The sequence below is a fragment of the Anser cygnoides genome, chromosome Z, assembly GCF_040182565.1.
Source record: "Anser cygnoides isolate HZ-2024a breed goose chromosome Z, Taihu_goose_T2T_genome, whole genome shotgun sequence".
NCBI classification, from domain to species: domain Eukaryota; kingdom Metazoa; phylum Chordata; class Aves; order Anseriformes; family Anatidae; genus Anser; species Anser cygnoides.
Window position 1 is genome coordinate 64056278 of NC_089912.1, and position 27032 is coordinate 64083309.

The 27032-nt window shown below is 42.4% G+C and overlaps 1 protein-coding gene and 1 long non-coding RNA gene across 7 annotated transcripts in view; one reads left to right on the plus strand and one right to left on the minus strand.

The window, feature by feature from the left end:
- LOC106048543 (protein unc-13 homolog B) overlaps positions 1-27032 on the plus strand; it is a 212313-nt gene that overhangs the window by 98207 nt on the left and 87074 nt on the right. For 3 of the 6 annotated variants that reach the window (XM_048053930.2, XM_066987693.1, XM_048053933.2), the window contains one exon: positions 24894-24940. In XM_048053930.2, coding sequence (XP_047909887.1) covers positions 24894-24940 — 47 coding nt within the window. Of the gene's footprint in view, positions 1-1879; positions 2680-4575; positions 13353-18506; positions 18530-24893; positions 24941-27032 lie in introns of those variants that run through there. The other 3 variants (XM_048053935.2, XM_066987692.1, XM_066987691.1) reach the window with 3 other exon arrangements.
- On the minus strand, positions 13700-24773 carry LOC125180967 (uncharacterized). The gene is made up of 3 exons (XR_007159958.2): positions 24558-24773; positions 22825-22902; positions 13700-13829 (listed from the first exon to the last, which is right to left on the minus strand). It is a non-coding gene; the product is annotated as an uncharacterized lncRNA (long non-coding RNA).

Here is a 27032-nt window from a genome sequence, read left to right on the forward strand (position 1 = left end):
CCTGTTCTTACAAGGCATTCATGGGAGTATTGGGGTTTTATGTGGTAGTGCTTGGAAATCTGCACAGGCTGTCAGGGTCTCGAGCCGTGGGTGGAGGTTTGTGTTTGTCCCCAGTGCATTTTTGACTTGGCTGTGCTAGTACATTGATGACTGCGGGGACAGGCAAAGACCATGGAAAGAAGAGATGTGAAGAGCGACGGCAATATGACAATGGCTCTGCTTGTACTCAGATCATTGGAAAAAGTAGGGCAAACAAAAGCCTACAATGCTGTGCAATGGGTAATCCAAGTGCTAAAGACAGTTAACACTAACGTTAAATGAGTATTGTCTGGCTGGTGCTTTTTCTTTTTTAAACTATTACTGCAAATGATACCCCGACAAAGTCTTTTTTTGTCTTATATGCAGCGGTTTGGATTGCATTTTTATTTTCTCACTTGGGCAGTCTTCATCATTATGTGGATGCATTTGATATGGGGCTTCAGCTCTGAGCTGAAGTGCTGTAATTGGTGTGTTTAGTAGCAATCATTTCTTTTGCAGTGGAACTTGGTGCCCTCGGTTGGGTAGGAGCCTTCTCCTAGCGAGGTGCAAACATATAATGAGAACCTCGGGGTCAGGCTCCTAAAGGCATTTAAAGCTAAAGCACCTCTGAAAGTCCAACCTATGGTCCCTGGCCTTGCAGCAAGGGAAAGAGCAAAAAAAAGGAGGGTTCTCTGGGGGATGGAGGGTATCACTGAACTCCAGCCTCACACAGGGTCTGGAACGAGGTCGGTGGCTTGGTGTCTGTGCAAGGGGCAGTGCTGTGTCTGCACCTGCGTTCACTGCTGTTGCTGTTCAGACCAAGTATTGTGCACCGTGGCATTAGTCTGCCTGTGTGCAAAACTTGTGCTTGTGTCCATCAGATAAATAAGCAGATGGAGACACCAGCCTGGCTGTTGTCAGCTGATGCTTCCAGATGCCACGGGAATATCCCATGCAGTGAGGGCAAGCCTAGGAACACAGCGATGCTTGTAAGAGGAAATGGTGAATGAAAGTTGGTATTGGCATAGGTAAGAGATTTGATGCATGATGGAGGGGAACAAATCTCATTTTAAGCACGGCTGGCTCACAAGGAGGTGGGAGGTATTTGAGCAGATGGGAGGATAGTGGCATTTCCACAGCTAAGTCATAGAGGCCTCTTCAGAATCCTACCCCACACTGCAAAAAGACTTTGTTTTGAAAGATGCAGTGATTTGTCCTTGAGCAAAGCAGGAAACACACGCAGCTCCCTTATAGTGCCTTCGATGTGAAAGGCACAGGAGAGAAACAGCATTTGGGAAGGAGGTGCTTGTGTTGGGTACACGAGGGGGGACCTACCGACAGGATGCAGGGAGCATTTGTGGAAAGGGGGATGTGATGTGAGTGTGGACCAACTGGCCAAAAAGATTTTTTTAGCAGCGGTGTGTTGGATGTCTTTGGGACAGCTTGTGGGGCAAATAAGAAGCACTTCTTAATTAAGCACTTCTTATGGGATCACTGCCTGCTGCTGCTCACTTCCTAGGGAAGAAGTGTCAGTACAACGTGAGTGGATCCGATTCTGTGCACAGCATTTCGGCAGTCATTCTTTATGTAACAATGTGACTTACATTTTTGGGAAATGCAAGATCACCGGGTGTTCAATCCCCCACGCTGGTGGCAGAGCTGGCACTAGTCTTCCTTGGAAACGAGATAGGATCCGTCTGAGTGAGGGCATTGCTGAACCTTGTGGGTTAGTCTGGGATGAACAGGAGATACAAAAATAGACATACATATCTGCATCGGGCAAAGAATCTTCTTGGAACTGGTTAATTATGTTGTCCTGGGCTTTTCTGCCAGCCCCCTGCTCCGCAGTCCTGCAGGATGCCAGGATTCAGACAGAGCGCTTTTCCAGCACAGATCGCCTCGCTGTGCTCTGTTGCCTGCTCTCGTAATGCCAAAGGAGCGCGCTTTGTCTTTAGTCAGATTGGCTCTATCAGTTCGTGTTTCCTTCTGAATGGATAATAAAGTGGAGAATCATTTCAAGGCGAGGAGTGTTGGTGTGTGAGCGAAGCGGGGAGGCTGCGTGTGAGGAGCTAGGCAGTAAGCAGCTGACGAGGAGGAGTAAAGTAGCAATAGCTGCACAGCTTTCTCTCTGCCTCTGAAGTACAATATTTTCTGTTGAGTCACAACTGAAGACAGAGATGAAGTTTTTACTGTACTTGGTACTGCCTGGGAAAGGGAAAAGATGCATTGTGTTGGTGAATTAAAGAATTTCTGTTGAGGGATACTCCTTGAAGCTGACAGGATTTCTGCATTTTTGGCTTTTATATTCACTGGCTTCTACTGGTTTTTGCTTTTTGGATTTTTAGAAACTGTTTTCTTTTTTTTCTTTTTTTTTTTTTTTCTTCGAAACATGCCTTCTACTTTGCATGGTTTCTCATCATAGTGCTTCTGTGGAACAGGATACTCTCGGTGCCTTTTTACGTTGCTTTCCCCGATACCTGAGATGGGACACAAACAATGCGTTGATAATCTCCACAGTGAAAGTTCATTATCGGGTGAACCTTTAACAAGATTAGGAATCCTTCGGGACTTGTCTTTTCTATGAGACCAACCTATTGTATTCTGTAGTTTCTATTCTATATATTTCCTTTACATTTAAACCTTTTATTTTGAAGCAGAAAGGTAAGTGGATGACTGGAACAAATGAAGTGGCTGGGTATAAACTGCAAGTAGGCAGTAAACAAGCAGAATTGTTCTTTATTTTGAGTGGGCTGTGTGCGTGTGTTTACTTTGGTAATACAATAGCTCCATTTGAAGCTTACTGGATTTAAACACATGCCTTGAAAAGACAATCAACTCTTAGTAAGTTCATTTGTGTGCTCTATTTCTTAGTTTTTGTATTCACCCATTAGACAGTAATTGTAGATGTCCTATTGCTGGTACAATTGAGGTTGTCTGTTTACTTCTCACACTTCTCTGTTAGGAGGGTTTGTATCTCAGCTGGAATTTGACATCAAAATCACTGTGTGAAGAGGAGTTAAAGGGAAGGGAATTTTGGGATAATATAAGTATGATCACTTGGAGAGCAAATAGCTTCAGAGTAATTAAATTACTGGTTTGATTCTGCCTTAAATGTCACTTAAAACAGGCTTGTTTTTAACCCAGAGTATTTGTCATTGGCTTGATTTCCTGTGCTGAGAAGGTTGCGAGCTGATGAGACGAAATGACTGGCATGAAGGAGCAATGAGGATGCTGTACAAGCTCATGAATCAGAGCAGATGGCGTGGCTGTTTCAGATATCTTTTCAGTTTTCATTCCTTTTATGCAGGCAGCTTTCTTTTGCTAATGGAGAGAGCCTTTGGGGGATAAACATCAAGACCTAATACAGAATGCTAAGGTCTTCTGCCCTCAAGATGAAAAGGAGAAAGCTTGTAGAAGTAAAGCTTCAGTTTTAGCCCAGGAGAATTTTAGTTGAAGAGCACTGCAGTTTAGCAGCATGAGCTGGAAAAGCCTAATTGTTCTATCAGCTGCCTATGTTACCTCTTCCCAGCCTGTCTGGAAGCTGCCGAGTGTCTGCTCTAAAGAAGTGCAGGAAAGGTCAGAAACAGTGAGCAAGATCACATAGCACCAGTCTGTACTACAGCTATGTTAGCTCTGCCCTAACAAGAGAAGTTGCATCTCTTAATTCATCACCTTGGGTTGGTGAGTGCTGCCTGTCACTCTCCTACCTGGTTGGCCCTGTTGACTGAGGCACCATTCCCTGGAAAACCAGCTCCAGACCTCTGCAGTGAGTAACCAGAGTTTTGAGAAAAATCCAAGGGACAAGTGTTTCCCGGTTGCTCTTGTCAGAAATGGCAGCACTTGGGGAGTTCAAACTATTGCTTCAGCACTGGGTTGTAAATTGGATTATAAGTAGAGGAAAGGTACAGCATGTTCTGTTTCTGCTGGTCTAGGCAGAGCTCTTAGCATCCTTCAGTGCTTTCATAATGGTGCACACAAAACTCATTTAAAGCAGAAGTACTGGGTTTGGACTGACAGTGCTCTGTCTCTCTCTGTTCTCGTAGGGGTAGCTGAACATTCAGCAACTTTGCTCCAAAACCTAGCAGACGCTTGTACAGTCCTGATCCCAAGGCCAGCCAACTTGTCTGCACGCTGCAGTACTTGTGTTTGTTCGCAGTGCTGTTTCCTTTAAACAAAAAGTTGCTTCTTGCTCGTGGCTCGTCTGTTCAATATAGTACTTGGTCCTTAGGATCCTGACTTGGAAGAAATCTGTTTTAAGGAACAGCTGTCAGAGCTGGTTATATCACAGTGCTTTAGGTTGTCATGGGTAAATCATTTACTGGAGATACCTGATTGATTCAGCTGTGTACAAAACCCCCCCCCTTATAACCTGAGCAGTGCTCTGGAAACCGAGGCTACTGAACTTAATTCCTTCTCGGTTTGCTCTTAAACTGCTGCTGATAGCTGGCTGCTTAGCTTTTATATTTGCTCCCAGGCAGCAAAATAACTTTACTTAATAACAACAGAAGAAGCTGTGATTTCTTCTCTCTCTCTATTATTATTCTTTTTTAGCTGTGCGTTATCCTTTTTGCCTTTTTCTCAGCACAGGATGGTTTCAGGACATTGGGTAGGTGCCTTAGAAGTAGCTTTCTGCTGGCTGTGCGTGAGATGTGAGTTCCTGTGGTCGGCAGCCTCCAGCCTGTGCCTCTCTCAGCACTTGGAGACAACCCCTCTTTCTTTGACTCTGTCTCTGGATGCCTTCCTTTCTTGGCCACCAAGTAATGATAGACCCCTTTTGTTACTGCAACTGCCACTGTTAGCTTGCAGAAAAAGCTGTGCTAAAAGGATGTGGCTGCACAGGGAATGAGCACGTCTCGAGGAAAGGCAGGACTGCCTGGTGCCTAGGAGCTCTCCGGGGGGCTCCAAAGGCAGCTTCACTTAAAAGGCTCGAACATCTCAATCCCTCTCCATCCGCGCTCACAGAAGTGATGCCAGTGGAGGGAGACCAACATTAGCCCCATTTTACAGAAAGCTGAGGCCCTTAACTGTTTTTTTTTGGTGTCTCCTGTGTTTGTCGCGGTCATTAAGGAGTTAAGGCAGGGCGTGCAATCTATTTACTCCCCTACACAGCGACACTCTTTAATTACATGAATTTAATTTCATGCTGTTTCTCAACAAAATTTTTTATGCTGGTGAACACGCTCGCAACACTTTAGTGAGTTTTTACCCTCATACTTAGTGATTTGTACAGTTCCTTCACTTTGTAGCTACATCAATAACATGCTGGTACAGCAAAATATTATTCAGAGGTGTTTTTGCCACAGTTTAATGGCTTTGCATAAAAAGTAAGGAATAACTGATGGGAGAGGTGCAGACCTGTGTAATTCATTCAGCCAATATGCTGTGTTCCCCAGATCATTTTTTCCACCATGAGGGTTACTGACTTGCCAAATCTGACCTTTTGTCCTCTTCCCTCTTCTCATCTATCAAGCTGTTCTGGAAATGATTCAAGTGTGTTTTTCTAAAATGTGATAGACAGGAAGGCTGGCTCTCATGGATGTCTGCATTGAAGTGTTTTGACACAATTTTTGCTCAGTTTTATTGAAACAAATCTGTTTGGAGGTACAGATGAAACCTGGAACACGTCAGTGGAAGTGCTTGAACGTTTCAGAAAGTCCTACGGGCAGGGCTGGGATGCAGTTAGGCAGTTCTGCAGCTTGTGCTGTAGCATCTGAACAAGAACGCAGACTGAGATTTGGCAGGCAATGGGGCTCTGAAGGGACTGTGAAAGGATTGCTAAGGGAGTGTGAAGTAGTTTTTTGCTCACATTGTTTTGTTTTAAAAAAAAAAATCACCCTTTTATAACTACAATCTTTTCAATAGTATGGATATATTTCCTCCATAGTCCACTGTGAAGTGCCATGTGTGCCTTGTGCACCTTCCATTTACAGAAATGCCCTGAGGTGAGCACATTTTTCGGAGTACATTTTGTTCTCCAATCCTGCTGTTCCTTGCACAGGATTGCTCAGCCCTGTAACTTCTTATTCCAATAATCAATGCCAGGACTCAAAAGTTAGTTTCTTTTAATTATCAAAAGGTTTGAAAAGAGATGCTTTCTCAGAAGCAAGCAATGAATTTCATGTTTAGCTATGATCTATCCCAAAATTAAATCATGTTAATTAGGAAATTGCATGCTCACCTCCAGAAGTCATAATGTCAGCAAAGTTGGCTGTAACCGTTCGTGTCTCTGTCAAGCCTTGCTGTTAGGATTCTTTCAGCAATTAAAGTGTTTAAAAATGCTGTAATATTCCCAGGAAGAGTTGATGTTTCAGCATGCGGAGTGCTGGGGCGATGTTGCTATGGCAGCCTTAGCCATGAATTTTTTCTTGCTGATGCCAAAACCTCTTTTCCCAGAACGTCCTGCATTTTGGTTCCTGTTATTCTACATGTTTAAATGGTTCTTTATAAAGTAACAAGACCATTTATCAGTCACTTTATTGCTTTTTCTATAGTAATTGCTTGCACAGGTAACACAATACCACTGTGTGTGGAAGATACTCTAAATATAATCTAGTCCAAAAGACTTCACTCAGTGCTGTGGTGGTGTGAGTTGATGGCCACAGAAGGTGCTGTGAAATACTTTTTGGTCATGGTTAATTGTTTTTATACCTCTTTGAGTCTGAACATCGTATCTACCCTTTTGTACCAGCGCTTTCTAACATGATAGTCTGGGGTAAAGGTGTCTCACTATTTCCCTTACTGTGATGAAGACCAGAGAGCTGATAGAGAGATTTTAGCAGAGCTTCGGTGGACACAAAGAAGCTGTGATCTCACACCCTGTTCTTCCACTTACCTGCCAGCTTTTTGCTGCTTGGGGCAGTGCTACAGGCACTGCAAAGCTGCCTTTGCTTTGAACCACGTTTTCCCAGTGTGTTATGGAAGCAAGTGTGCTGTTCAGAGTGGCTTGCAGCTTCTGGTGGAGACTGACCTTCTGGAGAGTGCTGTAAGTGTGAAGTGTGACTGATCCCCAGTTGTCGAGCAGAGATCTCCTAGCTGCAGTTTGTTCCTTCATGGGATTTCTCATGTTCTTGTTTCTCACTCACTGATGATGACGTGCCATGCTTTTGCTCCTGTTGTGATCGCAAACCAATATATCAGGAGGAGATGTAATTATTGTTCCTGTGTTACAAAGATACTCCAGAAATGCCACCTGTGGCCAGGTCATAAGTTGTGCAGCGTTTGGTTCATCGTTCCTCCCCGCAGATTTTAAAATCTTAAGATGCCAATTTTGTCCTTGTGGAAATTACAAGACAACACAAACATCCCCAAAGAAAGCCAGTGATATCTTACTCCTACTTAGCTTGGGCTTGGCTTCCATTTGGGTAGTTGTAGGCTGGAGAAATGGTGGAACCTGTGCATGCTGCTCTTCAGTCTGCACACCCAGAGACAACTGGGCGAAGCTGTAAGTTCTGGAGAGAAATGGCTGCTAAAAATGCAATCAGAACAAAGTTTGTGTGAGGGTTTCCAGTATCTGGCAGGATATCAGGATGCAAATATTCTTTATTTAAACATGTGATTTCTTGTTATATGTTAGTATGACTTCTGAAGTGATTGTGGAAGAGAAAAAGACTTCAGTGAGGATTTGCATCAAAATTAGATATTTTTTGGCTGAACCTTTATTAAGGTTTCAGTGTCACTTTACTGTCTGTGCTACAAGGGAGCATGACCCTAACACAACCAACATTAAAGGAATAAGGAACATTTATAGGAAACAGGTAACTGCACAATGCCTGCTTTGGATCAGCAGGAAGGGAACAGGGAAAGGCACCCAAGGTGGGGAGGAAGAGGGAAGCAGGCGATTCTGTTACCTGCTTGTTGGCTTGTTTCTTATAAGTGGCAGAGTTTTGCTCTGATGGAAGCAGAGAGATTTCTGTTCACTTCCACCCAGTGTACGCAGAGGTGGAGAGGCCTTGCCAGCGTCCTCATGCTCTGTTCTGGTCTTGTTCCCAGACTTGAGGGGAGCAGTTTCTGTCCCTCTTGGGACAAGCTGGAAAGGTATTGCTGGTATTTGTAATCAAAGTTGTTGTTTTTTGGAAGTCTCTAGTGAAATAGGTGTGTGTGCATATGTGTATATGTGTGTTTGTGCACAAATGAAAGCTTTGTAGTGTTTGCATTGAGCTGCCTGCTTTGCAAAGGCTGCAGTCCTGAGTGTGTTCAACAGGAAAAAACATCCTCTGTAACAAACTGCTGCTATCAAGCATTTGAGCAGACAAAAGAACCGAGAGTGAACTTTAGCTTTGTTTCTTTTTTTGAACTAAAATAATCACTAAGCCCCTCTGGTGCATTGAAAGCTGCATGCAGAAGGAAGCGTGACAAACGCTGAGCTTTCCAAGGGAGTCCTTGCACAAGCATGTGTAGGCTTTTCTCCTCGCACTGAGGGTTTTATATGCTGGAAAATGTTTGCAATGAGCATCTCTGCTAGCTACCCTCAAGCAACACATGCAGGGAGCCACCGCTGTAGATCTCTTCTTCCAGGGTGCCACTGAATTCAGGTGCTTGCTCTCTGAGGGCTCACTTCTTAATATTGACACAGAACTGTTTTTCTGGCATTAATTACCAGTTAGCCTATCAAGTGGAAAAGTAAATTGTTTAAGTAGTGGAAGAAGATAGCCTGAGCAAATATTTCTTAGGTCAACCCTGTTCTGTGGGGGATTAGTTAGATAGGAGATACTAAAAATGAAGCAAAACCAAACCAAAGCAACAAAAAAAATCCTGGATCTTTACAGTCTAATGACCTAAAAATTTGTATAAAATCAAAACTTGATTTATTTAAGAAGCTTACAAATTTAATGGGGAATTTGTTTAACTTACCTAAGGACAGGTATGGAAGTTCATTTGAGATGCTGGATTACGGGGCTTAAGCCTGAAGCACAGATGCAGCCTCTGTTATAGCGTGTTAATTAGCTCTGATTATAGAGATTGGTATTTGCAAGTCCTGTCTCCTCCAGATCAAAAACCTTTCTCTTCTTCCCAGCCCTCAAAGAGAAACAACAACTTTGAAAACAAAATTTTCACTGGGATGAAAATGCTCACTAGCAGCAAAATGCTGGTGATACTGCAAATGGCTGTCAGGCAGAACTGGAAGTATTAGAGAAAGGGCTTCTGTTCTTCAGCAGCTTGCGGTCAGCGCAGGTGTACAAGCTTTGAATTAATTTTCTGAAATGGGGATTGCTGTTTCACCTTTGAAAGAGGCACCTGGTGAATGCTTCTGTGAACTCTGGAGCTGGTCCTTGGGCAGTGAAAAGGCTCGGAGGGAGCTTGTTGGTCTTTAGGCAAAGGCATAATTCAGTGCAGACAGACTTTTGGTGGTGTTCAGTCCTCTGCTTAGCATGAGAATGTGAAACACTTGGGCTCAGCACCTGGTCCAGCCCGTGCCAGAGGGTGCTGCTGGGACAACACAGGACCATCTCTGCAGAAGATTTTGGGGTTGCAAAGACCACGCTGTGGAAACCAAAGTTACCAGGCCTCAAAGGAGGGTGAGAATGGAGCAGGAGGAAAGCATGTCGACATGAACCTTATTCTTGGTCTAGCTGTTTTAAGACTAGAAACCCTGTTTCTGTTCCTTTCAACGTGGCAGTAAGCCTTCCTTCATAAAGCTGCACTCAGCGAAATTTAACTTAGGCTGAACATTGTGTGTGATGTTGTTTGTAATTGTGAATTTAAAAGAAAGTCATTTTTAAGAACTGGATAATTACAAAAATGAAAAATTAAACACATCTACTGTAGATCTTCCATGAAACAAGAACATGAGAAAGAATGTGTGCTTCGGCAGCGAGTCCAAACTGGCATGTCAAAGGCACTGGCGTCCTCCAGTCACCTTGACTCAAGGAGGATGTGTGTCTGGGTCTCTGCCTGACATTTGGGACAAAAAAGATGTTTGTGTGTTTCTTAGTATGTACAGCAGTGAAGACACACAAAAAGTTTTAATTAGGTAGCATAGTATTTTTTTTCTTTGCTCTTTGCAGAGGCGATTTAAATTGGGAAAATGATCCACTGCAAAATCTCGAGGGTTGGAGTAGAAGTGACGTGCAGAATCTTCATGCTGTCAGCTCAGCCTGTTCGTACATATGCTGAGTGTGGCATATTTAACTGCAGGTTAGCTTGGGAGCCAGTAAGCTTTGAGATTTTATTTTTACTTTTTTAGTGTTTAATAGCAAAATATTAAGATTAAAATATTAAAATAGCAAAAAGGTTTTACACTCAAAATCTGTCATCCAGTCTTCCTGCCACTTTGCATGGCTTTGTACAGTTCTTGTGGGATACCTGGTACTGAGCCAAGTAAAATTTGATTTCTGCTTTGGTTTGAATCAAGAAAGGATGAAGACTGTGGATGGACTGAAAGGAAATGTGCAGGGATAAAAACCCTTAATAATTGTCAGAATCCTGTATTCGGGGGGTAATTCCATCACAAAGCACACCATCATGGGGATCTCAGTTTAGAGGAACTTGCAAACATGGTTCTGTAAGGGAATGGCCACAGAATTGCTCTTTGTTCTCTTTAAATTTCCTGGGAAGGAGGAGGAGTGAGAAACAGTTCTTTCTGCAAAGAAGGGTCTGATCTGGGGAGGTGGCCAAAACCAAGGTGATGGCTGTACGCTTTAAATAGTACATCCTCTTTCTGCCTGCTTTGATGTGGATGCTTTTTTTTAAAAAAAAAAAAAAATCTGCTTAAGTTACTTTGGCTATTTCTATCTGAACCAAACTGTAATCTTTCTTCCCCTCTTTTGGTAGCTGCTTCGTGACAGAATAAAAACTGCATGTGAGTAGTGCATTGGGAAGTGATTGATGTGTGCTTGTGCAGCTTGTAGCACTATGAAAAACTCAGGTGCAGCTGCTGATGATGTTTGCTAGAAGTAGATTGAAAAAGCAAGAAAATGAAATTGCGCTTCTGCACAGAAAACCTGTTGTAAAATTGTGGGCCAGGAAGCAATTCCGGAAGCAAAGACTCCATCTGTTCCTGCGGGACAAAATGAAGAGGCTTCTTCAAGGCCAGGTAGATGAGAATCCGAACCACGCTCATCACTGCCAGCTCTCCCCAGTAGAGATCGAAACGGACATGTTTGTTTGCGGGATTAAAAGGAGCTCCGCCAGCACCGAATTTTCCACTGCTGGAGGGGACTTCCATCAGGATGGTGAACACGATTCCAAGGGCACGAGTGAAGTTTGTGTTGGTGAGGTGGAACTGAACTGGGATGGCTATGTGAAAATACCATGCTCGGTTCAACAGAGCAAGAAGGACTCGGAAGGAAATGCTTCTGATGGTACAATGCAGACCTCTTCTGAACGAAAGGGTAGAGTATCTGAGGGGCAGGACCTTTCTTCCCTCAGCATCACAATGAGCTGGAGGGAGATAGCTGAAAGGCAAGGGTGCTTGCCTCAGGAAAAGCCTGCTGCATACAAGAGTCGTAGACGGCAATCAAGAGATCGCTCAGCTGATGTGGTTGATTACATTGTTAAAGAGCTTCAGGGGATAAGTCGCATCCAGACAGAGATTGCAGAGCTCCGGCAGCACCTCACCTTGATAAAAGGCTCTGTGGATGAAGTCTCTAGCTGTGTGGATACGGTCTTGAGTGAGATAGAAGGCCTGCAAAGTGGTTCCACTGCCAAAACCTCGAGTGCACACACTCAGGAGCCAAATAGGGAGGTACGCAAGGAAGAACCAGTATTATATTTTTATGGCATTCCAGAAAAAGATGGTGAAAACACAGTAGAGCTTATCTGCAGCTTCTTGTCTGAATATCACTGTTTCAATGGTATCCAATGCAGTAAGTATATAAAAGATGCTTATAGGTCAGATATTGGTACAGGCAAGCCTTTAACACCAAGACCGGCGGTTGTGAAACTCGTCAATTGTGAACAGAGAGACTTTATTTTACAGAAATCTGTTCTTCTGCAAAGCTCAGGGGTCCGGATTGCTACCAGCGACGAGCAAAAGCGGCAAAATGGCCAGAGGGCCCGCAAAGCAGAGTCCGTCTCTTCTCAGTCTGGCTTGAAGAAAAATCATTGCAACTCGTTGAATCTTGATGCATCTCAGAGAACTGATGGAGCTGGGCACCTTCGAACTGACTCGTGCCAGGTTAAGTATAAAAGCACGAGCAGAAAAACACAGAGCACAGAGGAGAGATGTGATTCTGTGCAGAAGTCAACCTTGACTAAGAAAAGCAACTTGGTGCCTGAAACTGGGAAGGAAGCACAAACAGTAAGTTGCAGTGGGCAGCCTTCACGTGAGAGTGACTTTCACAAGGCACTTTGTGAGCCTCCACAAAATCCACAGGTGACTGGTTTGGCCAAACCAAGTGATGAAAACGATTGCCATTCATCAGAGTCTTTGGGTCGTGCAAGCCAGATGTGTGTTTCAGGCACTGAAAGTGAACACAGGCATGGTACTGAGAGTGGCACTGAGAATGGCTCTTCTCTTCTAGATAAAGATGAGAGGATAACTGCAGAAGGAATTGAAAGAGACTGTGATACCCCATGCAAATTCACCAATGTGGAGAAAGCTGATAATCAAAGGGAAGATGTTTCTAGTGGGGTGACAACCATTAGCTATGATCACACAACAGATGAAATGGCTGATAGTAGCGACAGCTTGAAAGATATGATCCAAATGGACCTGAATGATCAAGATCCAACTGATCAGGTCTTTAGGGATGTCCTGGAAAATTCCCAGTATTTCCTTGACCATTCCCGGGATAACATTGATCTTGTAGACATGAAGTTTTACACTAATAAGCTTGGGAAAGCCATTCATCACTTCAGGTCTGCTCTGCAAGTGGTGTTCAACAAACTGGAGACAAGCGATTCTGAAATGCTTTTGGAAAATGACAGTGGCTTACAGATGGATGATGACAACACACTCATGCTGACCAGTTCAGGTATGTGTGGCAGCTCCGACAACTTTGCAGAAACCCCTCCTAGTCAGTCCTCTGAGAGCCAGGCCAACACAACTGCAAATAGTGACGCATCTGCTCAAATGCAGTTCATTCCTTCCAGTCTTTCCTCAGTTCCATGTGAGTCTCCTGTTTCATGTTTGATGCCGTCATCGGACTGTGAAATTCCTGCTGGGCAGCACTCACCTCCTGATGAGATTGGAGTAGATGCGAGCTCTCTGCCTGAGCAAGGAAAGGAGTGCAGACCCATGAGCCTTGAAAAGGTGTGCGCTGAGACCATCTACCTGAACAAATGCATCAACAATTTCAAAAATGTGCTAAGAGAAAAGAGACAAATGCGTAGGAGACTCTTAAAAGAATTAGCACAGGAAGGAAACTGGATTTCTGCTGAGGAGACAAATTCAGGTAAACAAAAATAAATGTTTTTAAAGAGATATCAAAATCAGGTATTTTGTGCAGCCAGTAGCCAACATCTCATTCTGTGGGTGAACAGTTTATTAGAACTATCTTAGAAATTCAGAGATGATTATGAGAGCAATTGCATGCACCGTACAACAGTACTGACCAAAAAAAAGCCCTAAAATTTGTTGTCCAACACACTGGAATGCAAATTAGTAAGTTTCACTTTTTGAGAGAGAGGGGGAGGGAGGGAGATTTGCAATGCATCTTCAAAATAGCAGGTGTTAGGGTTTTTCATCATAATTCGTGACTTGGTTCCTTGTTAAATATAATAGTTAAGATGTGATAACTAAGTGTGCATTTGAGCTATAAGTAGCTGGATTTGCAGTTTTAGGAGTTGAGTGGTTCCAGACTTCAAGTGGCTCCATCACGAAGTGGGAGTTCTTGGTGTTAATCGCTGCTAGATGTTATCCTAGTAGAGACCTTAAAAACAAAAATAAAAAATAATTATATAAAAAAAAAGTTGAGACCTGTGTTTTCATATTATTTCTGTAACTTGTCCATGAGATAATATTCCATTTCTGTGGAGCTACATTCCTCATTACCAGTACAGATAAAGAGGTGTTTGACCACAACAGATGAGAGCTGATGCAGCGGTGGAGCAGTGCTGATTAACCCCTTCCTGAGGACGTGGAAGATGAAAATGACCAACCTGCTTTGAGGGGCAGTGTTTTGGTAGGCCTTGATTTGGTAAAACCAAATCTAGCATTGAAATCTAGGTCCATCTGCCTGCTCCCTCTCCAGGCAGTAAGAGGACTCTCAGTGGCATCTCTGTCCAAATCACTACAGAGTTAAGGGAAGAGGCTTGATGGTTTCAGGAGCGGTGGAAGCTGGAACTACAGTTTGCAATCTTCATTTCCTTATTTCAAGCCTCGAATATTTGCATCAAATCTTTTGTTCACTTTTCTCATTGCAATTATGAAAGTTAGAATAACCAGTGCTCTTTTTCCTATTGTAAAAGTTGTCTTGCTCTGAGTGTTTTTTCTAGTGACTGTGCTTTTACTGAGGAAACAATCCATATTTGACTTCTGTACTAGTGACCTCAGTTATGCAGATCATAAAGCGTGTCATCATCTCTTCACTTTCTCATTTTATGTGAGGTCCTTATTGCAGAGTTAATTGGAACAATAGGTTTTTAATGAGTCGAGCATTAGGATATCTTTCAGGCTTGGCACAGGTATATACCTATTTTTATTTTTCAAGGGAATGTTCAAATCACTCAGTTATGGATAGTAAAGATCAAACTGACCTATTTTTTTGTTCAGAAATCTTAGTCTTGTCCTGCCCTAATTTTAGGACCTAGGGAGGAGGCAGTGGCTTTTCCCACAAAGCAACAAAATAGCGAAATAACCTTATTTCTGAGGCTTCACCAACTGTGAGAGGAGGCTGCTTGTGTCAGTGGATTTTGAGCAGTACAGGCATGTTCACAGGGCAAGAAGTAGCCAAAACAGTGAGGAAGATAATGATTACAGCTGGACTTGGGTGTCTTAAATATGGTTCCGGTGTGGATTGGCATCCTGAGCCTTCCTTGTTCAGTTTTCCTATGTGAAGAGCTGATGTTTGTGTGATTCTCATGTAAAGGCATATCTATATGATTGATGTGACAACTGAGGTTACACCAATAAGCACGGGATGAAATCACGGTGTAGGAAGTGTGCTTTGAGAGACTGGGGGAGTCCAAAAGAGTCAAAGGTATTGGAAAAAAATGACTGAGGGATGAAAAAAGGGGGAGAGCTTGGGGAAAAAAAAATGGAAGAGAGGTTAGGTAGCAAAGCAGCCAGACCATCGGGGCAAGGCAGGGAAGCTGGGAAGGAAGAGCAGCCCTGTCTGGAGCAGGAGGTATAGGCGCATCACCAAAACAGCAGTGCTAACAGAGGATGGAGCAAGCAGGCAGAGAAAGGCAGTGGGTAAGTAACCTCTTGGCAGTAGCTAGAACAAGAGGAGGGGATGGCAGCCTTGGCAAGGGCTGTAGAGCAGGACAAAATTAATCATACAATCATTCCGTTTGAAATAGGGTTGTTTTGGCATGCGTTTTCTGAGAAAGTGAAGCAACAATTTTGTTTGAGTTGTGCCCAACCTAAAATAAGTTTGGGCCAAGCTCTTGTTTTCTTCCTTTGGAAAAAGCATCAAACTGTGAGTGCAACAAAAGGATGGTGGAAGTATTGTTTTTCCCAGCTGCAGATGCCTGCATATGTCCTACTTTAAAGATATTAATTTGTTCTTAATGTGCTTTTAAGTCCTGGGGTCAGGTCCACTGAAAACTCTGAAAAAATTCTGCCTGCGGGCTTTTTGGTTCTGAGCCTGAACCACTGTCTTACTTATGCCTGATTGAAAGTTCAAGTTCAGGGTATTTTATTAAATGTGCTTGGCAGCAGGCTGTGGCAAAGGAATAGATGATAACTTTGAAGGTGTTAGTAAGTCTGTGTGTTTTGGTGAATCAGAGATGATGCACTGGCATAAAGGTTTAAATTATTTATAGTTGTACACAGATGCAAATTACCAGAACAATTTAGAAGTTAGCAGATGTATGTAAATAGTTGTATTTAATTTGAACTCAAAAAAGAAACTAAAATATCCCCTGAAAATATGAGCAAGCTTTTAAAGTTTTAATTTGGAAGAGGAAAAAAAGCAAATTAGGTAAAGATGGTTTGATTATCTGTGTTCTTAAAAAAAAACAAAACACATCAACAACAAAACCCACCATCCTGAAATGACAGATTTTTTGTAGATGTAAATTAAATGTTCAGAAGTGGAATGGTGAAAGAATTCTATTATTGGGGGTTAACCAGGTTAGTCACAGTCGATGATGCTGTGAGCACACCTCCTGTAAGGGAGTGTTATCGGAAGATTTTCAATCTTTGCCTGAAGAGGCTCTGAGCTTTGCCAAATGTTATTTAGCATGAAACCATTCCTATTAGCTTTAAACCGAAGGGGCTCAGAAGTCAAAGATATATAGGGAATTTAAGCCATGCTAATCCAGTATTTCCCAAAATGAGTCTAATGCAAGTTTCATTGCTCTGCTTGTATCAAAATTAGCTTGACTTGTATTTAAGAAGCTCTAGTGCCCTCTGACCTTAAAATTTGGCAGTGGTAGATCTTTGTCAAGGGTTTATTTGTGGAAGACCATCCCCAAATAAATGAAGTGAATAAGCCTTTGAAAAATGTGTAGTTTGCGTATGCTTGCTGGTAACTTGCTGCAGTTAAGCTGTTGCACTCCATCTGTCCCCAGTGTTTTCCAGCCAGGGACTAAAATTGGGTTTTCCCTGCTCAGCACGACGGAGCCATGGCAGACCTGAGAGTGGCAGTGAGTCCAGGTCTTCTCCATCCTCTGCACTCAGAGACTTCACAGGCTCAGGAGGTACCGGGAAGGAATCTGGTTCAAAAGGAGATGAAACCCAAGGATGAGGGAAGCCTGGATCTGCCTGGGATACATGGAGACAACCAAAGGGACCAAGTCAGGAGAGGATGGGCTTGGGATTGTTGAAGAGAGGGACAAAAAGGACTTGAAGTGGAATGGGGCTGCCTAGCTGAGAAGGTTTTGCTTAATAGAAAGACACAGGCAAGAGGATGGTGTAGAAAGTTATTTTAGAGGGGAACACTCAGAGATGTCTGTGTCCAAAAACGCACGTTCCTGGCTGAGTCTGGGATGGACCCCAAGTTTCCTCAGCTTCTCCAGGCCTGCAGGTTTGCGTGGAGCTGACTGGCAAAACGTGGCTGTTACACAGAAGACAGCAGTGTGCTGCTGCTTGTGTTTTCACCTCCATTGGCTCACAAACAAGAGGCCAGCAGGGTGGTCCAGGGGCTTTCATAGAATCACAGAATAGCTGAGGTTAGCAGGAGCTCTCGGTCCATCTGGTCCAACCCCTGCCCAAGCAGGGACACCCAGAGCAGGTTGCCCAGGCCCAGTCCAGGTGGCTTTTGAAGATCTCCAAGGAGGGAGGCCCCACAGCCTCTCTGGGCCACCTCTGCCAGTGCGTTGTTACCCACACAGCACAGAAGTGCTTCCTGATGCTCAGAGGGAAACCTCCTGTGCTCCAGTTTGTGCCCATGGCCTCTTGTCCTGTCACCGGGCACCACTGAGAGGTGGTGCTCCTGCTGAGGATCCATGCAGGCATGTCTTAAGGTGGAAAGTAGGACTTTTATTTTAGCTACAATCCCCCACTTCATTTGCTGATGTAATTTGACTTCTCCTTAGTGATTGAGTTAAAATAGCTTCTGTTTTCCTGTCTTAGTGATTGCATGTGTGTAATTACACCCGTACAGGGAGCAACTTTGAAAACTTATTTTAGCTTTTAAACCCGTCTGAGTGGCCCCCGTTGCCATGAAGACATTCCTTCTGCTCCATCTTTCATTAGCAAATGAGTAATATGACTCTTCTGTGCGAATACAGAATTATCTGATTGGAAGTCTTACAAGATACCACGTCTCTACCGGAAGTTTTAGTATGACTCCCATATAACTTTACTAGCCTTGAAATTGCCTATCCATAAACATGAGATTTAGTGTAGGAGGCTTCTGGATTTTTTCTCAGAGGAGAATTGCCTAGATTTATAAAGCCAGAAAATATCTCCTTGCATTATGGTACTTGCAAAAGCAAAATGTGTTCCGTGGGAGCTACAAGTTTCCTCGTCACGGGCAAAATGTACGGGGGGCGAGGAGGGAAGGAAGGGGGATGCTTCAAATGGAAATAGTAGATGTACTCTGGGGGGAAAGGGGGAACAAATCTGTTCCTCTTTGTATTAAATACAGGTTCTCTCTCAAGCGTGATAAATCCTCCTCTAATGCTGTATTAAGATTACTTAAAATTCTTGAGTAAATAAAAAAAAAAAACCTCTGTAAAAATCAGCTTTCAAAACCATATGTTCTAATGCATGTGCAGTTATGGGTGAAATTTGATCAGAGTTTAACTTGAGATTAATTCATAGAGATTAACTGGTGTATGTCCCAGGAAGCACATGGAGAACTTGGTGCTGCACAAATGTTTTATCAACTCGCAGCAAATGTTTACCCCACTTTCTGAAATCACTTTACAGAGCTCATGGCAGAAATCCGGTCTATTAACTTTTGTTCCTCTCCTTCTTCTCTCTTTTTTCTTCACAGAAGGAGGTAGAGGAGAGCTCCAGGTTGTACATGTTGTCCCTTCTAACCAGCATCTCTTTCTGAAACTGCTGTGTGTGCATGCCTTGTCTTCATGTAACCAATTGCTCCAGCTGCGGCACTGAGATTCAGTTTAGCATGTTATGGTTGTCAGAGGAAATGTTAACACTGTATGAGTTAAGAGTCTGTTCAGTGCGTAGTACCTCGTACAAAGAGAAAACATGAATGCTTTGGGTGGTCTCCGCTCTTCAATGCTCTGTGGCGTGCACATAGTGTGCAGAGGCACCATGTGCAGAGTACAAATGGTTTGTTTTGTCTTTTCCAGTCTTCCTCTTTATGAATCTTGCCTAAACCAAGCATTTCCTCGTTTTGCATTATTCCTAAGTTGCGTTATTTCATTCCATCACTAATTGTTCTGTATGCTTACAGTAATCAAAGTCAAAAGTACCATTATGTGCTGTAATACTGAGATTAAGTGAGACTATGGGTGCTGGGAGGTGTCTGCTGCAGCTGCCATGCCATTCTAGCTCCGGGCTGCACTTTGCTTTGAGCAGGGCAGTGCTGGAAGGTAAGTATTAGCTGTATTATCAGCTAATATCAGATAATTAGCTAACTAGCTAATAGATACTTAGCTAACTAGCTAATTATCAGCTGTAGGTATTAATTGCCTCTCCAGTATTGAACCTGTTGCCTCACTGCTTGTGGTGCTCAGTTGTGTGGGCAGCCTGAGGGCAACATATAACTCTTTCCTTCTAAGAGGATCCACATAATTTTTTTGTTGGCTGCTGTGTAACATTTTAATTTGTGTTTGTGACTGTGTCTCATGTAGAGAAAGTTCTGGCTGTTAAATTCTGAGTTTACTTTTTTTATTTTCTTGAACTTATGCTGCATGGATTAGGTGCCCGCTGCGCGTCTGTCTCTCCCTTAGCTGTATGGATCCGACTAAATTACCTTCCTGGAGCAGACTGAACACTGTGTGGCTTTTTGGCTTCCATGTAGATCCTATCCATTGAGTTTGATGATTTCTCATTTCTAAGCTTTATTGGTCTGTGTATCAAGAGGTTTGTATCATTCTTACTGGCAAATGTCCATCCATTAGCACTTTATTGGAAGTGCAGACATATCTGGGACTGGTGACAAATTCTGTCCTCTTCTGGCTTTGGTGCAGAAACACTGCAGTCCCCTGAGGCAACTCATCTGTCAGGTGGAAAACTAGTACTGGAAGATTCATCAGGTGGAAGGAGCTTCCTGTGTAGCTTTTCAGTTGTTTTTTAAATTGATGCTGTTGCTGAACGCACTGTTGTTGAAATAATCCTTCTGCTTGTTGCAGCTTTGGATCCATGTAAAATGCATCAAGCTTGAATCAATGAAGATATTGAACCACAAGACCAACTAGTTTAATTGGGATGATTTAGCTTAGTCTGATTCTGCTAATACCCTCGAAGAAAGGATCTAATTAGGCGTGACTTGAAGTTTAATTTAGGTGGTGAAACAGTTGCTTTTGCCTGATTCAGATTCATCTATAGCTAATTTAGGTATCAGAGGTTTAATAACCAAGCATGGTATTTGAAAACAAGTTACAGTGATTTTCAAAACAAATAAAAAGTCACTGATTTGTTTTCCTTATCTGTTGAAATAATGCAGCTTTCCATGCTTTCCATCTCTTTTTCTGGAAGAGGACAACATGCTAGACACAATACTTAAATGTGATGGAAAGTTAGGTGTTTAGACTTTTATGCGGTCCTGAAGTTGGCTAACAGATCTGGGGATGTTCTTCCAAAAGAAAGACTTGGTGATTATTTTTTGGCTGCGCCTCTGTTTTATGGACTTTCTTTTCTACATAAATATTTGTTTATTCTCTCAATTGAAACATCTTCCTGTGTATGAGATAAATTGCAAAATTTGCAAATTGGAGCTTTAAATAACTTCTCAAATTACTTGTAATCTTGGCTGCTGCTTTTCCTGAATAAGCAAAACTCCTACTAGATGCCTTCTTAGGCTTCAGTAAACATTGTCTTCCCTATGACTGAATACTGTGCCTTAGATGCTCTTTTTAATCCATTTCAATTTATGCTGCTGTCACTGACATGATTTGGCTAAGCAGCTCTTGGTTGGTAAGGAACTGTAATTACTTGGAGACAACTTTTCAGCATCCTTTCCTGCGAGTTAACGTGCTGCATTACTAGGGGTGACAGGCACTTCCCTGGCCGAAGACATTTGTTGAAAGTGGGTGTCAAACTGTCATCCATCAACATCAGAAATACAAAAACTGAATAGAGAGGTGATGGTCAGTTTTGTTTATGTTTGCTGCTCCATCTCTTTAGTGCTTACTGGAGATCAGGGGAAAAAAAAATCCTGATTCAGACTGGTCTGGCTGCTTACAAAGAGAGATCCAGTGACACAACAGTTCAGAGAAGTGAAGTAGAAGCCAGACATAAAATTACTTTCTCTGTAGCATGTGCATGTCTAGATGTTAAATGTGTCAACATTGCCATTCCATTTGTTTTGGGAAGAACAGTGTTAAAAAAGCAAATCAACAAACTCATAGATGTTCCAGATCTTCTTTGCATCCAAATGTTCTTTGCATCTTTCCCAACATTTTCTCTGCTTGCCCAGGCTCAAAGTGAGCCTGGCTGTTGTCTTGGGCTAGACTTGGGCAGATCTGTGGCTGGTGACAAGACCCAGAGCAGCTCCTGGAGCCCTCCTGTGTCCTGCAGCAACTGCTGTCTTCAGATGTGGGAAACTCCCCAGCTACAGCAATTCCACCTAAAACATTGCCATTGCCATTTGCCTTCAAGCAAAGAGGAATGTCTACAGTGTTCCTGCATATAACAGGGATGTAAACTATGGATTGATTTGTTTAACTGGCACTCCTGGAAGTGCCCTGTTAATCTCTGGCAACACTTGTAGGTAACATGGCCTCCGGTTCTTTAACTGTATGCATCAGTGCCACAAGGGACTACAGAGGGCTTCTTGGTGCCCGGTAGCCCTTTGGCAATGTGTCATATCGTCATTATCTCCTATACAAACTGCCCGTCTTCCTTCTTCGAAACTGGTTAGATTTGGTGTCTGTGTTTCCTTTTGAAAGGTTACTGCATGACTGTCATGGTTAGACACCTAATTTTCATCCCCCATTTTTATTTAGCCTAATTTCTTCTATGCTGTATGTTCTCTCCTCCACTGAATAAACACAGAAAAAGGTTGATTTTGTAAGTGGTTTGTCTCATTCTCTTCTTACAGTATTGTCTTTGTATCCTCACACTGGTTTTGCCATTTTTGTGTAAATTCTTTTTACTTTGACGTAGAATAAGATTGTACATGCCTTTATGAAGGAGTCTTGCCAGCACTGTACAGTGTTACTTATGCTTTTATTTCTATGAAGATGCTTCAGCGGATATCCTCTATAGATGATATTCTCTCCTTACATGACTGTATCATAGTGGCTCATGGCCACAGTGCGATGACTAGAACTCATCTGCTTTCACCTGCTGTTCTTCCACTGAGGAACCCCTTGTGTGCAGCAGAACTCACGTCAGGTTTTGGTGTTCTGACCTTTCTATTTCTACTATATTTAATCTGTTGTTGCAATCTTCAGTGTCATCAATTTTTTCCATCAAGGTCTGAGTTCTGTTCTGTATTGATGATTCTCCCATATTTGTCATCAGCAGATTTTATCAGCAGGTCCTTACTCCCACTAGCTTCCTTATTGCGTTGTCCATGGCTCAGCTAGTAATTTGTTTACCTGCCATAAAGCTCCCCTACTCCTTCTTAGCTTATCCAGCCTGATTAATGTCACATGGCGTTTCATCAAAGCTTTTTTTGTTGAAATGAAAATTCAGTTGATAAGTCTTCTTATGCTCTAAAGAAAAACGGTTGCTTTGTCAAACCCAAATTGATGCGTTCAAAAACTCGTGTTCCATATATGGTAATTTTTTTTCTATTTTCCTTATTTCCTATTTTCCTTACCTCCATGTTAATTCTTTTCTTTGTGTTTGCTATGAAGTATTTCAAGCTGTTGAAGCTGATAATGGGCCTGTGCCAGGCTGGGTCACATTTCCTTCCTCCTCTCCCAGTGCCTTAGCTGTGGGTACTGCATTGGCTCTTCCCCAGTCTTAAGGCATCAGCCCTTGTTTGATGGATGTCAGGCACTGGTTCCCTCAGCGTTTCCCCAGGGAGAAGGCTGCCTGGAGCAAATTAACCTCTTTTACTTTTGTTCGTCTGGTCATAACTCCTGTTTCCACACAGCCATCACCTGCTTTGGCCCCACATCAATATTGTCACTTACGGAAAGCTCTTTCTGTTGTTTTTTTTGCTGTTTTACCTTGATGATTTTTAATCTCGTCACTACAGAAGTTCTTCCTCTTCTCTTGTTTTCTCTTTATTTACATGTCTGAAATGCCTGGCAAAAGTAATGAAGATAAATGAGCAGAAGTGCAGTTTATCTGGACTCCCAGCATTTTAACTTTGCATTTGTCAAAATCTGAGTGATGGAAGTTCATTTCCCAATCGCACCTTCCCCACATCAGTGTTCTCTACCGTTCTCTGTTGACTCTCAGTTGCCTTAGGAGATGGTTATTGCTCAAATAACAGAGCTCAATCTTTTTTCCTCGAAAATAGTTCTTGATAACCTAGTGAGCTCAGAGCTGCAGTATTGCCCTTGCTATTTGTGATCTGTCGAGCTCAGGCCAGTGTAAAGCGTTGCTCCATTTGATGATCGCTTTCTTGTTGCAGCTCTTCCAAGTGTTCATAGGCAAAGTTAGGGATGTCCTCCCTTCTGTGCTCTGAAGGATCTGGTTGCATTTGCTTCACAAAATCTGCTCTGTTGACCTGCAGTTGAGCCAAGTCCCTCTGGAGGAAATTCAGGTTTCAGGCTGAGGGGTTTGGGGAGTGCAGCTTGGAATGAAGGTGTGTGTACATCGATCATCTAGGTAAAAGAGCTTGGAACCTGGCGTGCAGCTCTGGGTACACAGCAAACGTGCACAAGTGCTGGACCGTGGGTCCAGGCTGCAGCTACCTGGTCTGCAGGCCTTTGAGGTCCCATAGAAAACCTGGGGAGCACATTCAGTTATGGATAGGTCATGTTTCTCACACCTATTTCAAATAAATAAAAATAATGTAGTTTTCAGATCTGTCTGGCTATGGAGTTCTAGAAATAATGAATAGGAAGTTTGGGCTTTTGATTTTGAGACCTCAAACAGAAACTTGTTCTTGTTTTTTTCTGCTTTTCTTGGGAGACCTTGTCTGACACATGTGAACAACCTGAGGTTGCACAGCTCATCCAAAGCACAGGACCAAAAAAATGAACCTTTTGGGGCTGTCTGCTCTTATCTTGCATATAAATTGAGCTTAATTCCTGATATTCCTTTACATTGTGATGATTCTCGGGTTGTATGTCCCATGGCTGGAACTACTTAGTTTTCCACTGTGTGCAAGTTACAGCCTCTTGGCAGATGTGATTATCTGAGGTTGGAATATTAGATATTAGCCATGTGTCTTCCTTAATCATATTTTACTGCTGGAAACCAGCTTTTCTGTCAAGGTGTGCAGGAGAATATATGAGCTGTAAACTGGAACAAAGATGCTTCCAGTTACAGATAGACCATTTTCCCCTTATGCAGTAAACTCTCTTTCCTCCGGTTGTAAATGTTGGAACACTTCTCATCTCTAATTGATCTACTGAAGATTTTCAAAGAAACAAAATCTCTCCATAAATACACTCCTATGAGAACATCAGAACATGGTTTGAATTCATGAAAACGAATCCTCATATTGCTGCCTGTGGTGGCTTCCATCCTTCTTGCAAGTGATGGCCCTTACCTCTTGGAAGTTAAATAGTTGCATTTGAATGGATGGAGCTGCACTGGGACTGTCCAGCTTTTGGGGGGCTGGAGAGTCTTTACATTTGAGAGTGAACAAAGTTCATAAGTGCTTGTACAAAGTATCATGCTGATCAATCATTTGTGCATTTCACACAGGTGCTTTTAATTTATAGTGTCCTCATTGTGACCATGTTCATGTCAGTGGTGACCTGTAGTAACAGGAGTGCTACCATACCTCATGCTTTTGTTGGGCTGAAAAAAAAACAAAAAACAAAAAACAAGAAGGAAGAGGTCATAGAGTGATCTTTAAGACTTCCTTTTGAAAGAGGAGGTGCACTGAACAGGCTCTTCTGGTCCCGGTTCTAGGTGTTCAGTGACATCACATAGCCTGTGTGTCCATAAGACCTGTCCTCATATGTTGGCCTTTGGAGGTGCTTGAGTGACTGTCTGTATGCATTTGCCTGCATGCAGTGTGGTCTGTTATCCTTTACTCAGCATATAAGCTAAATATTTTTTTCTGGTGTTTTCAGAAGCTAATTTCATATTCTTCTTTTGCCTTCCCCCATTTAAGGGTCAAGATGAGGCTGATCCATCAAAACCACCCTGGCTCAAAGGAGGGTAAGTACTATCCTGAGACCTCATTTTGCTGTGTTTATAGTTAGAATATAGTTTGAGGTCTCCAGTTCAACTTAAGTAGAAGTGGCACTACTGATGCTCTTAATGTCTGGTTTGGGGAATAATCAGGTAGCCATGCCTCGCTTAGAGCCAGGCTGCTGCTACATTTTATGGTCTCCTTTTAAACAGCTAGAGGTGGGCTGTGCAGCTCTTCTGGAGATCTGTGGTTAAGGACAAGGGTTTAGTTGCAATGTATAATCTCTAATATAATACCTCTTAGAAATAAAGGTAGCTTTGGGGAAGCCTTCTGTCTTTGTAATGATGCCTGTGGTTAATGTAGAAGGCAAACCTGTAGTAGCTCTGGAAATCATTGCAGTTTTTCACTCAAACAGTGGTCATCATACCTCTTTTACGCAGGTGAGAATGACAGACTGTTCTTTCCGTAACACACTAGTTTCAGCAAATGAAGCAGACAAGTTCTGATTGTGTGTAATTTCAGCATGCTACTCAGCATAATAGGTGCCAGCATGGTAGCTTCCCTAGAATCCTCTATGGAAAAAAAGAAACGACGCATTTTCCAAGCTGCTAGGTTATGTGCCTCATTCGTGATTAGAGCGATACGGTTTGGTAGTGGTGCACTCATTAGGAGCTGATGTAGCAGCAGATTTGTCCTGGTATCTCAGCAAGAGGTTGGCTTGCTGCACGTACAAGTTAATTCTCATAGTACTGAAGTAAGCTTTCCTAATAAAATGCAAAGTTAAATCAGAGGCTTCATTATACGATTTTCTGCTTTGGGAGTCATTGTTCTGTAATGCTGGTATTCCCACAAAGCTTCCTCCACACCTGCAGATGCCTGGAGCTGCCTAGCAACCCCGTGCTTTCTTAAGGAGTCCAAGACTTTTCTGGAAAAGTGGCAATTAGCAGGAGCAGAAGACAGTGATTTATTCGAACTATAAACAGCACCTTCTCCTGCTTTAACAAGGAGTCGATGCACTGAGTTTACTGGTGCAGACTCACGAAATGATTTCCTAGCCTGAAAGATGAATACAACTGCAGTCCTGAAATAGTTAAAATTTATTTTGTCCATTCAAGGCCATGTTTGCTCTAGTCTGTAAGTTCTTCCTCTTATATGGGAGATAAAACAAATTAAGTAATGCAGTTTTGATGAAAGTTTGACTTATTTACTATATCCCTGGATGCAAGAGATTTCCAGAAAAAGTGGTGGTGGATTGTGAACCTTTAATTCCACTATTAGCCACATTGTGGCTCAATTAGCCACAACATATACTAAAGCACTTAGGTTTGGAGTTCTTTCATGTGAAGATTAGAGAAGTGGTGTCCTTTGAGGGCACTAATCATCTTCTGTCATCACAAACGATCTTTGCTTCCTTAAATTTTCAAGATTTAATGTAAGATTCTTTGTGGTAAATGTCATATTAAAACACGAATTGAATAGCTTCAAGCTATTTGCACTTTTAGCATAATGCCATAGTATCTTCCTGTCCGTAACCACAGGTTTTGGAAAGCTAGCATAGAAAAAAAAAAACCAACAATTGTTATTACGGATCAGTTTCTGGGTGTAATATCTCATATCTGTGTATTTTATTTATTAGTGCAAATCATATTCTCACACAGAGATGCTATTCACTTCCCAATATAGCACTCCATAATAATGCTATAAATATTGCAGGCATTGCAGAGGAGAGTTACCCTATTGTATATGAAGTCATGGTGTATATAATTTGAAGCAGCGTTAGTACTTCTGTCTGTACAAACTCCGTGTAAAGCAAAGTAGAGATTGTGCTAGAATAGAGATTGAGGTAGCTGAAAGCACAGGCTAAATAATTTTGAAAATTAAGAATCACTTTTATTATTAATAAGCTAATAGCAGGTTATCTGAGTATATAGCTATGTAAGTATTAAGACACCTCTCTTAGAGGAAAATGCAAGCACCTTTCAAATATTGCTATTCTCTGTCAGTCTGGCTTAGAAGCAGTTCTCTTATTTTACAGGTGCAAAAACCTTAGTCTAACATAAATATTTTGCAAGAAACCAGGCTGTAACTAGACATGTTTCTCAAGTACAATATCTTGTT